We start from the raw sequence: 21,226 nt of genomic DNA on the forward strand, positions 1-21,226 counted from the left end.
GCCCCCAGCGAGCCCCTTGATGCGGCGCAATTGCGTAATTGGCGCTTGTATGTACGACTCACATGGCATGAAGGGCGGAACGTACCACACGCCCCCAGCGTTTGTCACGCACCCAGCACACGCCCACAGCAGTTTGAGTCACGCCCGCAGCCCACGCCCACAGCAGAACGCAGACACGCCCACAAGGGACTACTTTGCTGGCACGGTTCTTTTACCTTTTAAATGTATATGGTGGCCGTCTGCATAGCCTATGTTCTTCTGCTGCAACTGCCCTTTTCAACGCTGTGTTGGGTGTTGTGATTGGTGCTGTGGTTACTGAGATTACCCGCCTCAAAGGTTTGGGCTCTCTCTTTATAATATTAGTATGGATGGATAATGATCTCCAATTGATTGTATTTTAATTGTGCACTTCTTTTGGAAGTTTCTGTTATGGATAATTGCGTTGCTGCAACTTGGGCAAAACCTTCTATATTTGATTGAATTATGTCCAAGGAACTGATGTGCATTTTGGTACAAAGGTTTTGAGTTCAGGCAATGTGTCATGAATTCTGTTGAAACTTAATAAACAGATGCATTCCTGTTCAATTAAAGATTTCTGGCTAGCATGAATTCTGTTGTACAAAGCGAGGGGTGGCAGAGTTCTTGCAAGCATGCTAAAATCCAGTTATTTAGTTAAAAAATTAAATCATTCTAAGGGCTCAGTGCTCAAGAACGGGGGGAACAACCACCCAAATGTTCCCCAAATTGGGACATGGCCTCATGCAAAGGTGCAGGCAACTGCACAGAAATAAAGTCTTTTTTCACAGTGTTGTATGTGCAATTTTTTGTATTAGCTCATTCTGCAATACTTGACAATTGACAGATATAGCCAACATTTGTTTTGTCTTGTCACTTAAGACATTGACCTCTGTGATAATTAATGCTTTTGTGTTAAAGTAAATCACAAGGAGATAATGTAGCCGAATACCTTCTTGAATCCTGTGATGTGTCTCGTATCTGAGCAAGGCAAGTCTGTACAGTCTCTCAGCTAATGGGGTTTGTGGGAGAATATCAATTTTGAGTCCATATTTGTTGTATAAGTAAAGGATGAGGTACATGTTATATGGTCCTTAAGCAGAGTAACAGGACAGGTCGCACAAAGGTTGAGTATCCAAATGTCAGCATCCGGGGTTTATTTTTATTTTTTTAATGCAGATTTATATAGCGCAAACTTGACCCGAAGGTATTGGAGCGCTTTACATGAGCACCAGTTAACGTTACACAAGGACACATTCAGGCACGGGATGATAAAGTGATTTGCCCAGAATCACTTCTGTGTCCCAGAGGCTCTAACCTTGGTTTCCAACACCAAAGTCGGCAATCTAGCCGTCAGACCACATCCTCTCACCTAGTTCCCGCGAGTTACGAGTGTCAGGATCTCACAAGAGCCATTAGCTGTCAGACTGTACATACTTGCCTTGCATATATACCAAAAGACACACAGATGATGGAGGGAATGCAGAGCAAATCAAACATTCACCCCAGTCAATAGATCTGGGCTAAATCCATCGTTCTTTTGCTCACAATGCCACCCCAGGTTAGACCCAGCCCATATGCAAATCAGTCTTGACCCTGTGCCTCATGGGAACAGTCCAGACCGAACTGCCAAGCCAAGGTCCTGCTTGGAGCGGAAACAAGCATACTGGAACCTGTTTCACGACATCACCCCTCATCAGCCAGGCTTGCTTGAATCCAGTGCCACAGTGAGCCCAGGACCCACGTCTGGGCATACCCTACGCATTTAGTGCGAGAAAGCAAAAGACACACAGATGATGGATAGAATGCAGAGCAAATCAAACATTCACCCCAGTCAATAGATATGGGTAAAATCCATCATTCTTTTGCTCACCATGCCACCCCATTTCAGACCCAGCCATATGCAAATCAGTCTTGACCCAGTGCCTCATGGGAACAGCCCAGACCGAACCGCAAAGCCAGGTCCTCCCTGGACCTGGCTTTGCAGTTCAGGATGTAATGTTCCCATAGGGAGCAGGGTTTAGACTGATTTGCATATGGCTGGGTTCAAACTGGAGTGTCATGGGGAGCAAAAAAACTATGGATTTAGGCCCAGATCTCTACTGGGGAGAATGTATGACATTGATCTGCATTCTGTTCATCAATTGTTCTTTTTACATTTGCATATATACCAGCCACATCACATGATTCGAGAAGCTATTCGGTTACAATACCTCCTTGTGATTTCCTTTAACTTGCAAGCATTAATTAGCCATGACAATGTCTTAACTGACATGATGAAAAAGGTATTGGTTAGAATCTGTTAATTGTCAAGTATTGGAGAATATGAATTCGGTTGAGTTTATTATTCCTTATCAAGGACATTTTTAACTTTGGCATGTCTGCATTTGGGTGGAGAAGGTAATGTCTAGATAACTTGCCAGTAATCTTTGACACTCAATTTCACATTCCTCTTCCCAGTGCTTATGTTCCCACCCTTCCTCCTTGAATTGAACGAGCGGTGTACTTGAGAGCTTACATACAGCAATAAGTTAGGAGATCGTTCTTTTAAAATAGTTAAAGGGGATTGCGGATTGAGGTGCTAGAAGGAGAATAAAGTAGCTTTAGTAATGGATGTCCACAGTGAGGTGGAGCCTCACAGCTACAATTAGTAAATATAGGAACGAGGAATTTGGAATTGGAGTAATAAAGGTTACCCGTAAGTAATCTAGGCATTAGTGATAGGTGTGTTTGTAAGAGAGAGACTCTAACATTGCTGCTTTATTTTAACATCACAGATATGCTGTTTCTTTTAGGTGTCTCTGTCCAACAAAGACAAGGGAAAGAGACTTGAGAAACAACTAGGACGACCATGAGCTGTCCCATCAGCACCATGAATTACCAGCAGGTGCACCAGGCACTTGACAAACAGTTTCGATGCCTGGAAGAGAAGTACCGTCGCACAATGGAAGAGCATCTCAGGGCCATAGAAAAGAAGCACTGCCTGGAGATAAAGCAAGATCAGCTGATGAGGGCATGTCACTCTCAGAATAAGGGCACTCAGGACAGGTCCGAAGAAGACCAGGATTTAAAGTGCCGGGAGACACAGGAACAGGAGCAGATCATGACTGACCAGTACAGAGAATACAGGAAGAACCAGTACATCGCCATGGAAGAGGAGTACAAGTGTCTCAAGCAAAAGCAGGGCCAGGCTCTAGAAGAGCAGTGCAAGCAAAATAGGGAGCTGGGAGACCAGGCCCTGAAAGAGAAGTACTGCCTGTACAAGCAGCTTCGAGAGCGCTGCAGTGAAGAGCAGTTCAAAATGGACCTGGAGAAGCTCCACTGCATCAAAGAAGGACTTTGCCAAGAGGGTAAAATGGCCAAAAGCCGGTCTAGACCAGAGCAGCTCCAGTACAGGATTGAAACACAGGACCCATGCCTGCTTTTCAAGAGAAAACCCCAGGACACCCCATGCCAGCACCGCAAAGAACCGCATGCCCAGCCTTGTTGGTGCCATCGGCAATCTGTAGACACAGAAACACCCCAGCGTGCAGAGGGGCATCTTGGGTACTATGCAGATGATGAAAGTTCCTGTGAATCTAGGGTAAGACTCGAAAAACGTAGTCCAGTCATGTTGTGACAGCAAATGAGAGCTGTGATGATGTGGTAATTCCAAATCAATTAGGGTATAACCAGGCCTAAGCTCCATCTCGTTGCCAGTACAAGCAGACCTTTTATAATGTAGAAAGGTTTCCGGACCCATATCTGCAGAAGTCACGAGAGGCACCTTTACACTCTTCCATCCACACCTATAAGAAATTCTGCAGTAATTCCCTGATATCCACTTTAAATTCTTTCCCAGCCCATGATTAAGACACCGGTTATAGAAGCTCCAAGCCGAGGGTCACAGAGCCACAGGGGTCCCGTTCTCATCTCCGAGGTAACGGCAAAATGTATGGGTAAGACAACAAAAATATGTTGCACCTGTTGCTCCAAAATCCTGCCCAAGACATTTAAAGAAAAGCAAAACATCGTGCTTTCGGCAACTAATAACAGCCACACCTACTTTGCCTTTAAGTATGGGTGCGTCAACTCTGTGACACTGGCATGTATTAATCACTTATATATTATTCACGATCGGTATGCCACCTCAATATTTGATAAAGAAATAGATTTAGGGTTTCAGGTCCTTGAGGGTGGCGAGAGATGGGGGAGCAGGGTGTTGTGAAAAAGCCTTTGTCTGAATACAAAGCAATGAGAAATTGTTCCCTTTATAAACAGTGCTTTTAAAACTGGATTTCCTATTTCTACAGATGCACCACCACAAACTAGGATGTGAAGTCGCCTTATGGTTTTGTTAATTATAGCCACGTTTAATTGTTAACTCAAATTGTACTTTTGAAATTATAGCTTAAATACAGGGCCTTTGGAACTATCCCGTGAGGTGGGCCTAATTATGCATCAAGAAAAGGCAAATTATGTGGCTTAATGCGGCAAATTTTGTAAAGCCAATACTGCATTATTTTCTCATTTTTACACTTTTTAACTCTCTGGACATAAGTTGCACCTCATTAGTACCAGTTTAAAACCAAAATATAGCAATAAGTAACAGAAAGATGTCCAGTTAACCTTTGCAAAGGACCTTCCACTGCACCACAATATGTCTCTGCGGTTAAAGAAACTTTTGAACTGTTGGAGCTAGAAACAACATTTTTTTAGTTAGAATATACAGATTATGGAGCAGACAATGGATGATCTGGAAAATGTGGTAAATCTATAATTATGTGGAAAAACGCGACAACTTAACATGCACATATTTATAGAGTGCACAATCTGCCATTAGCATGGTATTGCAGTGCCTTTTCTGTAGTCTAAAGTATAACTTTCCTAATGTTTCCACCGCAGCCCACCCACCCACTTACATCATCATCCAGACCCTACACTATGCATCAAAAACGATTCCCTTCACTGCCTAGAGACAACTTGCATATATAAACTACAACTTAACAGCCCCCTTATCTTACACCCTGCATCACTGCCACAGTCTACACCCAACACAACATTCACACAATACAAAATGTACTTCCTCCTGCCTGAACAGCTGCATTAATGTATAAACATACAGCACAACTTGCAGCGTAAAGCCTACCTTCTCAATAACGCCTTGCACCATCATTTACAACCTCCACTATACATCACCACCTATATCATAAAGCACCTACAGGGTTCACCACCACCTGTATCTGGCACCTACAGCATCTTCTACACTCTAGACCATACACACCTATACACGCTCTATAGATCATCTTTACCACTTTTAAACCACCTACAGCCTATACTCTGTACCATCTACAACTGTGCTACTGTTTCCTCCCAAAGCACACATTGCTTTGTCCTGTTCACAATCAACTTCATTATTGTCCACTTGCGTGACCAGTTGCAAGACTCAGCTGTTCTCCACCCGCTTCCCCAAGGTCCTTTGGATTTTTTTTTATTTCATCCCAAGGACACCAGCTACACCCTACTGCTCACCTAAGCCAACAACTACCTCCAGCAGTTCTCACCCTATATCCACACCACCACCTAATCTACACCAACCCATTACACCTAGAACTGCACCACCACCATACACATCTGCACTGCTACCCACAACATCACCTACACCCTTTACACAACGTAATGCTTCTATTCTAAACCATCATCTGCACTCTGCATTTACCCTTTAAGTACACCAGCATCTACACCATATCCCACCTGCTATCTACACCAAGTGCAACCCACACTATCTATTTTCCATCCCTTAGAATAGAATAGAATTTAACACTTTCAGTTAGAAGCAAGTCTTTCATATACACATTAAATACAAATCAATAACATACAAATAAAAAGTTTAAAGAGATACTCTAAGAAAGAGGAGAATGAATACTGCAAATTACAGGACTGTGCTTCATGACAAGATCAATGATCGCACATATCCACTAACTACAACCTACAACCACAAGGCACCATACATTACACCACTTACATCACCTTCATCCCCCAACCCAACCACATCTCCTTCACTACTCCCTACCACCTAAGCTACAATCATACACATTTAAAACCATCCGCACCCAATAGTTTGGATTCAAGCCAGTCACGGGCACAGGTGTAAGGAAGATGTTGCATTTCTGCTCTCTTTTAGTGGTTCTCCATTCTAATATGGCTATCAAGCATTAGCTCAGTTTCCTTATGCCATTTATGAGGCCTGCCTATTTCTGTCACGTGGGTCCTTTTCTGGGTTCAGCCTTTTACTGTCAGTTGTTTCTTTTTTCGGTTCAAGCTCCTGCCAATGAGGTGATTACTGTCAGTTGGCTCCTGTTCAGAAACCAGCCCGTTTCAGGTGGTTCGTATTCTTATTCGGTCACTTTAGAAACGCCTCTGATTAGTGTACTAATGTGTGTCAACACCTTTGTCCTACTCCCGCTGTTGCAGTCTTCGCTTCGAGTCCAGCTCTGCTCCAATCCAGCCAGTTGTTCCTCTGGCCAGACCTGCCAGCTCCAACACTGATTGAAAACGTCAGCCCTGCAAGTACTGTCCTGCTGTTTGGACACACCATCTTAGGGTGTTTTTGTGCCATAGGGCTTTATCATCCTAGTGCTGTTAGGCACTACTTCCCATCTTCTTTGTAGCCCTTAAACCAGGAACAGATAGTTTGGCTTCTAAAAGTGACCATCCTATTCCCAGAGCCTTTAAGAAAGACAAGACCAATCTCTACTATTAGACCTTGACACTTACAGCATAGACCAGTACGACCTATACTTAGCTCCACCAGGCTATTAAACGCTACTAACGCTGAATGTGCTCCACCAGACAGCTTATTTTTCATCTAGAATTGAAGAAGCCAAAACTCCACTAAAGAACTATTTACTGTTGATAGGAGCCTTATGAATACCAAGCTTGAGCAATGATTTTTTGCAATCTCAGGAATTATGTGACAATTTTCCTTTGTTCTTTCAAGAAAACACCTGCAAGATCTAACTCAACATTTCTCCTTCTGCTTCTACAGATTTGACGAATATCTTTTTGCCTCTCTCAGCTTCTAAGACAACTCCATTCTTTCAGACTTCTGTCCAGTTAATACCAATACTGTTAGTCATCTGCTTACTTCTATCAAATTAGCTTGCCCTCCTCACCCCAATATTCTGTACTTGGTTTCTGACGTACGTGTGTTCCCCTTTATAGATCTTTGTAACCTCTCTCTGTCTTTGACATAGTTCCCTCTAGTAGAAACATGGTACTGTAGTTTCTTTACCTAAAAAGGCTACTGCTGACCCTGGAATTTTAGCAAACAGCCGTCCGACTTCTTTTACCCTTTCATGCTACATTGAGGGAGAAACACGTAAACCTTCAGCTATCCAATTATGTGGAGGATAAAAACCTATTGGATGAGACCCAGTTTGGTCTTCAGACCTTAAATAGTACTGAAACTGTACTGTTACCCTAGCTGATGATCTTATATATTTCATGGACCAGGGCGTTCTGCCGCCTTGGACCTATTAGACCTCTTTACTGCCTTTGAAACAGTTAGACCTCTTTGCTGCCTTTGAAACAGTCTCTCCTCTATGTTCATTCAAAACCTCTTTGAATTTGGGATGTGTAAATTTGCCCTCAAATGGCTCAATCCCTTTCTCTCTGACATACCTCAATGTGTCTCTTCATCCTTTCCAGTCGTAGGTCATGTGCAGGCCCCACCAGGGTTCCTCACTAAGCCCCACTCCATTTAACTTTAAAATTGCTTCTCTCTCAGCAATGATCACATCTTTTGGATAATATCATGTCCCACCCTGATGACACCTACATCATGGTTTCTTTCTCAAATAATATCTCCTACACCAAAGATAATTTTTCTGTTTTCATGTCTGCTGTTGTAATGTGGATGAGCAACAGCTGTCTCAAATTAAACAGCACAAGATAGAGCTTATATTGTTTGTTACTCAACTTTCGATCTGGTCGTCTGCATGGTGGCCCTCAGTACTCAGATCAACTCTCACTCCAACCATATGCACCAAGATCATGGGCATTATCTTTAATTCCTGCCTATCCTTCCTTGGGGTTTCCTCCATGGTTTGCCATTCTCTTTTTTGAATATTTGTTATTGTATTTTAAAACAGAAAACACAGCCGCTTGCATTTAGTTAATAGTTACAATTAAACACTTACATTTATGCATTTCATCTGATTCTTACAATGGGCAGTCTTGTATACCATGCATCACAAGTGATAATGCTGAGAGTTATAGTGATATATTCATTGATCAGTCAGCCTTAGCCTCAGTTTAATTTTCAAACGTGTTTATTTATTACATGATATTTACACCAAGGACCCCATACCTTAATGTACTTTTTAGGGAAACCTCTAGCTCTGTACGTGACTTTTTCTGCCGCGTTATAGAGATCCATCCCCTTCTCCATTCTTCACGAGTTGGTGGGTTAGAGGAGCACCATTTTTTAGCTATGTCTCTCTTTGCTATCACCAGACTTAAATTGCAGAAGAGGAGTTGGGCCCTCTGGATGTCGCTCCTTGTGGGAATACCTAGGAGTATGTATTCCAGGGGCACTTTGAGGATGCTGCCAAGTACATCCCGGATTAGTCTCCAATAGTTATGAATATGAGGGAAGTCCCATAATATATATCTGAATGTACCTATCTGTTTGCCACATCTAAGGCAACTTGGCGTCTCTGCCCTCCCAACTTTGTGTAATCTCACCAGATCATAGTAGATTCTGTGAAGAATTTTAAACTGTATCAGCCTCAGCCTAGACTCAATGGCCACTTCCCTTGGGCACATCATGCCCGCCTCCCACTCTGTGCTATTGTCTTGCTTCACCTTCCCAAAATACCACTCCCAAACGATGGCCCAAACACGACGAAGCAGGAGACATATAACACAACAATACCTAGAAAGGGGTTTCACTTTATAAAAAGAAACACATCTAAGACTCTCTTTTTAGAATGAGGCTTGGGGTTTTATTTATGCAATGCTCTCTAACAGAAAGGCTTTCCCAGATGAACAACATTCAAATGTGTGTATATATATATATATATATATATAAAACCCCTTTGGCAAATGCAACACTAAAATGCATGAATAATAATACTAAAATGCACAAGCAGGTAAAAAAGGACAGCCTGCAAGGATTCAAGAAAGATATATACATCAAATGATTACTTTGGATGTGCACTCTGACTCACTCACACATCACAAAGAAAACACCTCAACTGATTATAGCCACTGGCCACACATCACAATTGTCCTAATCAAAAATCAAACACTTCACCTGGTGCAATCTTCATCCTGACCCACTCCAGACACTCGGGGACTTACAGCCGAAGCCAGGAGACTCAGCAACCAGCCTGCACTGAAGATGCGTCCATCGTTCAGGCTCAAACAATTCCGGTTTCTAAGTCAACAACCCTCCGCTTTATAGTCTGAAAACACACTAGAAGGTTCAAGAGTCTTTCCTTCCACGCTAAGAAAATTTACTGGAATTAGCCAATTTCCATGCAAGCATTCTAGGGCAAAAGGAGTTCCCATGTTCCCTCTACATTCTCACTCGTTCCAGCCTTTATCTTAACGAAGCTTACGAAAGTCTCCGGTACATTAAACAATCTCTTCTCCAAAAACAAAACAATCTAACTGTAATCACCATAACAGCAAGCAGATGCATAAGTTAAAGGAATACAAGAACATTTAAAGGGGCAGAGATACATTAAATGAAAAGGGACAACATAATAATTTAAGAATATAACACATTCCTTCTAAAGGGGAAAATTCTGGGATGTCTGTCGTGTTTGTTCCCTCGGCCTGCCATGCTTATTTCAGTTGAATATATTTATAATGTTGCGTCGAGTTTAACTGATAGTTGCGCTGAAGAGAGGCGAAGAGGTGAGTTTACCTTTTCCAAAAGATCTCCCAATTTGGAAATTCCTTTGAGATCCCAGCTTCTGAAGCATTTTAGTTTTTATAGTTCTGTAAACCTCATCACGGCCCACAGCGGGGTCACTCGGGTATACCTATTCGCCCATCCCAAGGGTCCACCAGTCCTAATCCATACGGCAATGCCACCTGTGTTGCAGGCAAAATCTTCCTTACGCCCAACCTCCGTATACGTAATGCATGTAGGATTTAGTTTGGAACTGTTATCTTTCTATCTGATAGGTAGTATGGTCCCCCAGGCATGGATCCCCATTCATTAATTACTATCAAGTGCGCCGCACAGTAATAGGAACGGGTATCGTGGAGGGCTATGCCTCAGTTGTATTGATTTCTTTATAGGGTTTGTAGTGCTATCCTGGGATGTCCCCCATCCCATAGCAGTTTGCGGAGTTCCCCATTAATTCTTGTGAAATAGTCATCAGGGATAGAATAATAATTGCTTTGAAGCATATACAGAAATTTGCTGCACATCCTAGCAGTGCTAGATGTAATTTCCTCCACCTTTCAACATTCATCTGGAACTCAGCCATTACCCTACGGAGATTGCGTTCCTAATCACATTCTCTGTCTAGGGTGACAAACATTCTCAGACATCTGAAACCCTCTCTCTCTCTACACATAGTTGACGGGGCAGATCTTCGGAGCCCATTTCCATTCCCACTGGATAAAGACCTGATTTGTCACAATTAATGACATAGCCTGAGTGGGCTCCATTGGCATCAAACACCTGAAGTACGACAGGGATGGTCTCTGCTGGGTGGGTAACATATAGGAGGATGTCATCTGTATATAAGGAAATCTTCTCATCTTCATCGTTCCCTGGAAACCCCTAATAGTGGGGTGACCTCGGCTCTGACATGCTATTGGTTCCAGGGCGAGGGCGAATAAGAGGGATGATAATGGGTCAACTAGGTGGTGGTGCACTGAGTGCATATGTGCGCTGAAGGTGACTGACTGATCTCTCCCACGGTAGCTGCTGCAGTCACCATCTTTTGGCCCTCGGTGTGCAGCAGATAGGAGCGTCTGGGCGCTGAAAACATGTTCGTAAACGCTTCTTACTCCAGTATTGGAACTTTCATAGATTCCCATTGCTTGTATCATTCCCCGTCGTCGGAATGGGAGCCTCGGTAATAATATATATATATATATACCTAGGTAAATACACCCTAATAGGTGTAAAAAAGTAAAAAATTAGGCCTAGGCCTCATTATCTTTTGTAGCCTATTGGTGTCATTATGTAAAAAGACCCAAAATCACCCTAGCAACCAATCAGATCAGCATCACCCTGTAGAACCTTCCTGAGAAAGCTCAGAGCCTCAGATTTTCTACTGCATCGTTGGTGACAGGGAGTCTCCTTAGAGCTCTGCTCTAACTTCTACTTGAGGTACTATTTAAACAGTTTTTCTGACAGGATTTCCTTCAACTTTGACATGGCTGATAAGGAAAAGAAGAGCCTTTTCAGGCCTTGTGCCACTTGTGGCAAAAAATGACTTTATGCTAAAGATCAACATAATGACTGTATATACTGTCTATACCCAGACCATAAGGTAGAAGGGTGTAGTATATGCAGGAGGATGCCAGTGAAAACCCTCCGTGATCGTGAAGGAAGGCTACTTCTGTGGCTCAGGAAGTTGGAAAGGAGGGAAGTAGTGGTTTCTGGTGATGAGGAAGATGCCAGATCATCATCTTCTAGAACATCGTTGAAGAGGGGTGGATCATCTGTGGAGGTTTCAACTGAACCCCCCTCAAAAGCTATGCGTGGGACCTCTGATAGGTCTGGCAAGTCAGGGCCTAACGAATCTCCTCACGTGAGTGTAAAGGAGAGGGAAAGGCAAGCACCACAGGTGCAAAAGGCTAAACTGGATGAGAGCTCGGCTGGGCCTTCCCACCAGGAAAAAGTAGCCAAGTCCTTCAAAAAACCGTCTGTAGAGGCCTCTGCAGTGGTCAAGAAAGACTCTAAAGCATCTGAGGTGAATTTTTCTCCTCAGTCGTCGACGAGCCATCCAGCAACGACGAGGACGACGACGACGAGAGCGTTGACGAAGACTTCGACGTCGATTCCGTCGACGAAGACTGGATCGACAACAGCGTCGTAGACGATAACCACGTCGACGGTTACCACCTCGTCGACGAAGACCATCCCGTCGACGATGACTATTCCGTCGACGGTGGCAATCTCGACGGCGACGATCGCGTCGACGACGACGAGCCCGTCGACGAGGACGGTTCCGTCGACGATCCCGTCGACGGTGAAGGGACTCTCGTCGACGGTCCCGTCGACGACGATTCAAAATAAGGAGATGGTGGATTTGTTTTCGACGCCGTCGACGGCAGGTGCTACAGAAAGCATCAGAAAGAGGAGGATAACTCCAGATGTGACTTCACCTAGAAAGGTGCCTTCATTACCTCCAGCCCTTTTGTTGGATGAAGAGGACTACTCAGAGGAGGAGAATGAGATGTATGGGGATGCATACAGTCCATCTCAGTTGAATCTAAAATACCATGATTCGGACTTAGATGAGGAGTATTATTATCAACAGGAACAGCGACCACAAAAACAAGTCGCATACCAGGAAACCCAATCACAGCAGGGCATGGTAACGATGCCTATGAGTCTTTTGACAGACTTAAGGGCAATGCTGGAGGAGTATAGGAGCAGGCAAGGGTCGCGACCAGTGGAAGGTCAAGCGCAAGTTCAACCACAGGTGGTGGCAGCTCAGTCAGTACTGCCTGCACAGGAGGAACATGAGAGGGAATATCCTCGGCAGACGCAAGTCCAAGTAGATACCTCGGATGAGGATGAAACAGGGCAGAACCAGGATCAAGACCCTGATAACGAATGGAACCAGTATATAGCTCCGGATCCGTCTTCACCAGTGCCAGACCCGGTCGATTCGCCTCCGGCGGATGTAGGAGGTTTCTTCAGTTTGATGGAAAGAGCCACAGCACGCTTTAAGCTAACAATGCCTACAACATCTACGGATTGTTTCTTGTACGATTTTAAAGAGGCATACCGTAAGGCGGTGCGTTCGATTCCCATTGTAGAACACATATGGGAGGAAGGAAAGAAGGTGATGCAGTCCCCAGCGACGGTCATTCCAACTCTTCCGCGCTTGGAGAAAAAATATAAAGCTCCTGATGACAGTCCCGCCTGCTTGACTGGACAACCTAGACCAGACTCGGTCATATCGCAGGCGGCGCAAAAGAAGTCGCGGAATCCTTCGGCCACCCTCACAACTCCAGCAGACAAGGAGGGTAGAAGGTTAGACAACGCGGGGAAGCGTTTTTCGTCGATGGCTAGCTTATTGGTCAGGGCGGCGAATGCCTTGGCGATCCTAGCAAGATACGACCGCCAGATGTGGAGTGATGTGTCACACTATGTGGACCTTCTAGCGGATGACCCTAGAGCGGAAGCACAGAAACTTCTAGAAGAAGGGCAACGTTCCTCTTCGGAAATGATTGACTGCGCGATGGACATTGTAGGAGAGTAGGGTCTGCAATCCTATGATCACCCAGATTTTTTGCTTTTGTTTCACTGGTTTACGACTTTCTCTGGCTGTGGGCCTGCCAATCAGACCCACAGCCTGGCTGTTCTCTTTCTAAATTACCTCATGTACCCTAGGTGCATCTACCAATTGGTACTGGGCCACCTTATCAGACCCTGTAACTCAGGGCATAGGTGTACCCAGGGCTGCCAGGGGCTGCAGCACGTATTGTGCCACCCCTGGCTGGCCTCCTAAATTTGACACAACTGGCTGCATGACAGCTGGGGCAAAGTCGTGTAATCACCCTTTGCTGTAGGTGTAGTATACCTATACCTAACCCTAAAATGGACACACAGATTCCTATCAGTCACTCCTATGGCAGGCCTTGACAATCCTGAAGGCAGAGTGCTTGGAATCGTGTGAGATGGTGCTCTGGCATGAGCTGAGCCTGTCTGCAGCTTGCGGAATCAAGTCCTAATAGCTGTTCCATGATATCGCATACCATATACTCTTAAGTGCATTATAATCCTCGCGGTTAAATGCTATCTTTGGTATTGCTTTATCAAAACATGTCGAGTAAGGTGTCATACGAATTGGAATACTAACCCCTCGCCAATTCTGGCGACGGGGTTAGCATTCCACCCTTCTAGAGGGACACGACATGTATGTAACTGTGAACCCCGGTTAAAGTTAACTGAAGCCTCAGCTCCACAAAATGGATGCTGCCACCACAGACACGAGTCTGACCCCCTGCAGCTGGGAGTCCTTCCAGCGAGGGGAGCCTGGACAAAGGGTTTCCTGTCAGGGGCGGTGCTAGCACCGTCCCAGACATGGTTTTGTGTATCCTGGGTAGGCAGGGCTTTACAGGAAGGTGACTGCTGAGTGGCACCCCGGTGCTCACTACGCATAGGCCGGTCTGAACCAGTTCCAGGGGCACACCAGCCCCTGGCCTGGGGAAGTCCGGCATGGCTGAGGGGTGTAACCACCCCCCACCTAGTCCCACCCATAGGCAGGACCTAGTCACCGGGTCAGCCCCCTTTTTTAGTATAAAGATGGGAGCGGGCCCCCTGTTAAAATTAGATCATCTTTGGAATCAAGATACCACTTTCTTCGAAAGGACTTCACGATTTCTTCTTCAAGATTCTCCCTTGTGGCTAAGGAGTAGTCACCCTGCATCCGCAGGCACCATCCTAAAGAACACTGCGGTCTGCTGCAAGTCCTTCATCACGAATCCGACGACCCAGCACGACGAGACCCGGCTTCCCTGGCACCTCTGACCTCTACTCACCTCTACAGCAAAGCTGAGAACCGTGAGTGCGACGAGACCTCAAGGGACCGACGATCGCCAAGACTGCACGACATCTTTATTGCAAGCCCACCGAGTCTTCCACTGGTGAGTGCTTTGGGGTCCGAGAAGCCCCAACCCTGCGCAGCTCCAGCACCCAAGATCAGCCTCCCTGCATCTCCACGATCGGCGTGGGGCCCTTCTGCTGTTTGCTGTGCACCGCGTTGTTTGGCTACTAGCCGGCTGGCTTGTGGCCTTCTGAACGACGCCCGACGACAACTCTTCTGCTGGTCTGGTTGCTCCAGGCTGGCCCTTGCTTCCTTGTTCAAGAGAGGCACCCCGGACCCTCCTGGTCCACTCCAGACGCCATTTTAGGTCCACCGCGTGGGCTTGAATTTGCCAAGGCTTTGTTGCCCAATCCTGGGTCCAGCGACGCCGACAGCTTCTATCTTCGTGGGACAGCTCGATCCTCCATCCTGGTCGCCGACAACGCCTCCTGGTCCGTGAGATCTTCGAGTCAAGCGTCACCCACTCACCTAGTCGAGGTGGCTACCATCCGGTGCCCTCCTGGTGCCCACTGACTACTGGCTAGTAGTCTCGAACTTGGTCCCCTCTGCTTTCAGGTGTCATCTATCTTCAAGATCCAGGCTTGGATCCGACTGAACTTTCTTCACTGGTCACCGGCCAGCATCTTTTCTTCCGGCTCCTGGTCCGTCTACGAGGATTCCCGACGTCTTTTCAGACCTATGCAGCTGCAGCCCCTGGGCTAGGTAACTTCGGCATTTCGGTGCCCCAGCATAGCCTCACTATCCAAGGGTCAGAATCTACTTTCGGTTTCTCCCTACCAGGTCGGGTTCGCCCGAGAACACTAACTTTCTAATTCCTAGCTACCATAGACTTTTGTCCCGCATCTCGCGTGAGAGTGCACACACTGCACCCGAGTCCCCTAGGCCTCCTAGACGTAATCTAACGATTCCCTAGTCAAGTCCTAGCGATTCCAAAAGCTATTAGTACTGTACTTACCTGCTAGGAATTTCGCATTCCACTTTCAGAGTATATGGTTTTCCGTGCCCCTCGGGCATTTGTATATACTGTGCTAACTTAAGTATTTTTGTAAGAGTTTTGGTTTGTGCTTAGTACCCTGTCCTCATAAAGAGTACAGGGCTGTTGTGATCTTTAAATAAATAACTGTTTATTTTCATAACACTTGTGTGGTGTCCTTTCACTTGGTATTCAAGGGGTATATGTGTGGTAAACAGCTGGCTTAACGCGCCCTCTCGAGTCTTTAGCCTTAGACTGCTCGTATCCACGCTACTAGGATAGCTGGTCTATAAGGTTGACTTACAACCAATCATCAATAAGGGTTGCTGGACTGATACATAGTGTTCACTAGAATAGTGAGCACTGCATATCAGGCCACCTTCTCACATTGGTGAGCAGCGGTTGGGATTTGAGCTTGCTGTTGTTTTACCACACGTATCCTAAGAATATCTTGTTGAAAGATCACATAAGTACTGTTAGGTACACATAACTAAAGCTTAGAATACTCTGAGTTCTACTGAACCAGCTGTTGTAGCTCCTCAAGGCTTAGCACACCTTGGCTGCAACTCTTAGCAAGGGATCAGTAGGTAAACACATAGTGTAGGTAGGTGCATCACTTACACCACACTAGAAACAGTATGTCGGACAAAGGAGGAAACACTGAGGTTCCCCTTGTGTCAGTTGACCCTCCACAGGTCATCTCTTCAAGATATACTGCGCTTAGCTTCCATGAGTTACGACAAGTGTGTACCTCTAGGAAGATTAAGCAGGGGTCTAACCCCACAACTGCCTTTCTGATTGGTCTCTTAGAGACTCATGATGCAAGGAGGGCTGGTAACCCAGACCCTTCTAATTCAGATGGCAACATGCCCTCCTTACAGGGTCCCTTTGATGCCCAGGACCATCCTCTTCAGGCAGCAGATGATGCTGATGATGAGGATGATGATTTGGTATCAGGGGATGAGGCAGAAAAGGAACAGGTAGAAGTCAGCAGACTAACCAGGTCCAACTTAAGCAGACATGAGATGGGCACTAGGGGACCCTTGGGGCCACTCTCAGGTCAGCTTAACATTGGGAATGGACGAGATAGATCTCTATCAAGAGGCTCTATCAGATCCCTTCATACCAATGGCTCTCAACGTTCCTCTCAAAGGGGAATGACATCTCCCCAGAGGAGAATGTATGAAGCTAAGGAAAAGGCAGCCAATCTGAGGATTGAAAGGGAAGAACTTGCCCTGGCCAAAGAGAGGCTTGCCTTTGCTAGAGAGCAACAATTGAGTGGGACAGTCCCCACTGGTGGCAGCATTGTACCTAGCAATAGGGAAAGGAGTTTTGATACAAAACACCTTGGTAAGATAGTGCCCCCCTTTAAACAAGGGGATGACATCCACAAATGGATTACTGCTTTGGAGAGGGCCTGCACTGTGCAAGGTGTTCCCCCAAGTCAGTGGGCAGCTATCTTGTGGCTCTCCTTTGAGGGTAAAGGAAGAGACAAGCTCCTCACCACAAGGGTGGAGGATGCTAATGATTACCAAGTCTTGAAAAATGCACTGGTTGATGGGTTTGGCCTAACCACTGAGCAGTACAGGGTGCTGTTCAGGGATACCCAGAAAACTCAGTCTCAAGATTGGGCTGACTTTGTAGATTGTGCCACTAAGGCTTTTGAGGGCTGGTTGCTGGGCAGTAAGGTTACTGATTATAAAGGATTGTACAATTTGATGATGAGAGAGCAAATTTTAAACAATTGTCAGAACCAGTTGTTGCATCAGCATCTTGTTGACTCAGATCTGACCTCTCCCCAAGAATTGGGAAAGAAGGCAGACAGATGGGTTAGAACAAGAGTTAAACAGAACCAGGGCCAGAATCAAGGTGGTCAGAAGAAAGCAGACCAGAAGGGTAAAGATTCAAAAGGGGAACAAAATGACCAGAAGTCTTCGACAGGTCCCCAACAACCCAAAGAGGGTGGGGGTCAGGCTCCCCAAAAGAAGAAAGAAGGCCAATCTAAAAGGTGGTGCCAATACTGTAAAAGTAAAACTCACTGGTTTAGTGAGTGCACCAAGAAAGGAGGAGGGCAGACTCCTGCCACTGCAGCCCCTAAGGCACCTGTGCCCCCTAGTACAGCCAGCAGTGGTAGTGCACCTCCCAAGGGTTTAGTAGGGTTAACCCTGGGTTCTGAGGGGAGTGACAACTTAGTTGGCACCCTCACTCAGGCTGTCCTTGTCAGTACAGGGGATATGGATATGTCCCCTGACATAAGTCCCAATACTTTGGGCAAATACAGACAGACACCTTTTATTAATGGAAAAATGGCTCAGGCCTATAGGGACACTTGTGCCAGTGTCACAATGGTGACACCTAGCTTTGTGGACCCTGGACAGATCATGCCAGGTACAGAATTCCTGGTGACCAATGCAAGCAATGTCACTACCAATCATAGTATGGCAATTGTAGCTTTCTCCTGGGGAGGGGTAACTGGCCAAAAGAAGGTTGTAGTTAGTTCAGACCTCCCAGTGGATTGTTTGTTGGGCAATGATTTGGAGTCATCACAATGGTCAGAAGTGGAGCAGAGGACTCATCTGGAAATGTTAGGTTTGCCAGCACATGTGTTTGCTGTGACTAGGTCACAGGCCAGAAAATGCCCCACTGAACAGGTGCTGGATCCTGGAACAATGGACCAGACACCTTCCAAGAAAAAGAGCAGTAGGGTTAAGGCTGTGCCTTCCCCCTTGCCCCAGGTTGTGGATCAAGTCTCAGAGGAGGCTGACCTGCAGGAATTGAGGGAAACTGAGCCTAGAGAGTTTGAACTTGATCAAGTTGAATTCTTGGGTTCAGGGGGACCCTCAAGGGAAGACCTGGGGAAGGACCAGTTAGGCTGCCCTTCTCTTGAACCCCTCAGACAGCAGGCTGCTGCTGAGGCTGCTGGGAACGCCACAGGTACCCACAAGGTATACTGGGAAGATGGACTCCTGTACACTGAGTCAAGAGACCCCAAGCCTGGCATGACCAGGAGGCTGGTTGTACCCTTGTCTCAGAGAGGTTTCCTACTTACCTTGGCCCATGAGATTCCCTTAGCAGGTCACTTAGGCCAGACAAAGACTTGGGACAGGCTTGTCTCACACTTTCACTGGCCTCACATGAATGAGGATACCAAGGAGTTTTGTCGCTCCTGTGTCACTTGCCAAGCCAGTGGCAAGTCAGGTGGCACAACAAAGGCCCCCCTTATACCAATGCCTGTGGTGGGGGTGCCCTTTGAAAGAGTGGGGATTGACATTGTTGGTCCAATGGAACCCCAGACAGCATCAGGGCACAAGTTTATACTGGTGGTAGTGGATCATGCCACCAGGTATCCTGAAGCTATTCCACTTAGGACCACCACAGCCCCTGTGGTGGCAAGGGCCCTAGTTGGAGTGTTCTCCAGAGTGGGCTTCCCTAAGGAGGTTGTCTCTGACAGAGGTGCAAACTTCATGTCAAGCTATTTAACTGCTATGTGGAAGGAGTGTGGTGTCAATTACAAATTCACTACACCCTATCACCCACAATGCAATGGGCTTGTTGAAAGGTTCAACAGGACCCTAAAAGGGATGATTCATGGACTACCTGAAACACTCAGGCGTAGATGGGATGTCCTGATGCCCTGCCTTCTGTTTGCTTACAGAGAGGTCCCACAAAAGGGGGTTGGCTACAGCCCTTTTGAACTTTTGTATGGGCATCCTGTGAGAGGCCCCTTGTGTTTGGTGAAGGAAGGATGGGAGAGACCTCTCAAAAAGCCTGCAACCAACATAATGGACTATGTACTTGGTCTCCGCTCCAGGATGGCTGAGTATATGGAGAAGGCATCAGAAAACCTTAAGGCCAGTCAAGAACTTCAAAAAGCTTGGCATGACCAAAAGGCTGTCCTGACTGTTTATCAGCCTGGACAGAAGGTGTGGGTGCTGGAGCCAGTGGCCCCAGCAGCACTCAAAGACAAATGGTCTGGGCCCCACACAATCCTTGAGCAAAAGGGAGAGGTCACCTACCTGGTGGACCTTGGAACTCCCAGGAGTCCCCATAGGGTACTCCATGTCAACAGGCTCAAAGCATATGTCGACAGGAAGGACATGAGCTTGCTCATGGCCATAGATGAGGGACAGGAGGAAGAGAGTGACCCTCTCCCAGACCTGCTCACTCAGAATCCTGATGATGGGTCAGTAGATGGTGTTGTCTTTTGTGGCAGCCTCTCTGAACATCAGCAGAAAGACTGTAAACAGGTTCTTCAGTCTTTCAGACATATGTTCTCTCTGACACCCAGTCAGACCAATTGGTGCACCCATGAGGTTGACACTGGTGACAGCCTGCCAGTCAAGAGTAAAATCTACAGGCAGCCTGATCATGTTAGAGACTGCATAAAAACTGAAGTGCAGAAAATGTTGGAATTGGGAGTCATTGAACCCTCAGATAGCCCTTGGGCTAGTCCAGTAGTTCTAGTGCCAAAGCCTCACACCCAAGATGGTAAGAGAGAGATGAGGTTTTGCGTAGACTACAGGGGTCTCAATGCAGTCACTAAGACTGATGCCCATCCAATACCAAGGGCAGATGAACTTATAGATAGATTGGCTTCTGCCAACTACTTAAGTACATTTGACTTAACAGCTGGGTATTGGCAAATCAGGTTAGCTGAGGATGCCAAACCCAAAACAGCATTTTCAACCCCTGGTGGGCATTATCAATTTGTGGTAATGCCCTTTGGTCTGAAAAATGCACCTGCCACCTTCCAAAGGTTGGTGAATCAAGTCCTTACTGGGCTGGATGACTTCTGTGCAGCATATCTAGATGATATTGCTGTCTTTAGCTCCACCTGGGAGGATCACCTGGTCCACCTGAGGAAAGTGTTAGAGGCTCTGCAAGCAGCAGGCCTCACTATCAAGGCCACCAAGTGCCAGATAGGGCAGACACAGGTTGTATACCTGGGCCACCTTGTAGGTGGAGGCCAGGTTCAGCCACTGGAGAGCAAAATACAGTCAATCAGGGACTGGGCTCCTCCAACCACCCAGACTCAGGTTCGAGCTTTCTTGGGCCTGACTGGATACTACAGAAAATTTGTCAGGAACTATGGTTCCATTGTGACACCATTAAATGAACTGACAAGTAAGAAAATGCCAAAAAAGGTTCAGTGGACAGCAGGCTGTCAAAAAGCATTCGATGACCTAAAGCAGGCCATGTGCACAGCACCTATCCTTAAGAGTCCAGACTACTCCAAACCATTCATTGTCCAAACAGATGCTTCTGAGTTGGGTGTGGGAGCTGTTCTTTCTCAACTGAATTTTGATGGTCAGGATCAGCCCATTGCTTTTATAAGCAGAAGGCTGACCCCCAGAGAGAAGAATTGGTCAGCTATTGAGAGGGAGGCCTTTGCTGTGGTTTGGGCCCTGAAGAAGCTGAGGCCATACTTGTTTGGCACTCACTT

The 21,226-nt window shown here is 46.2% G+C and overlaps 1 protein-coding gene across 1 annotated transcript in view; it reads left to right on the forward strand.

Annotated features, from left to right (window-relative positions):
- Positions 1-2,866: 2,866 nt before the first annotated feature.
- Positions 2,867-21,226, forward strand: part of LOC147678995 (uncharacterized) — a 746,514-nt gene continuing 728,154 nt past the window's right edge. The window contains exon 1 of the mRNA XM_086944704.1: positions 2,867-3,598. Coding sequence (XP_086800830.1) covers positions 2,867-3,598 — 732 coding nt within the window. The remainder of the gene's footprint in view (positions 3,599-21,226) is intronic.

This window comes from Lissotriton vulgaris, chromosome 11 (assembly GCF_964263255.1).
Source record: "Lissotriton vulgaris chromosome 11, aLisVul1.2, whole genome shotgun sequence".
Classification (NCBI taxonomy): Eukaryota; Metazoa; Chordata; class Amphibia; order Caudata; family Salamandridae; genus Lissotriton; species Lissotriton vulgaris.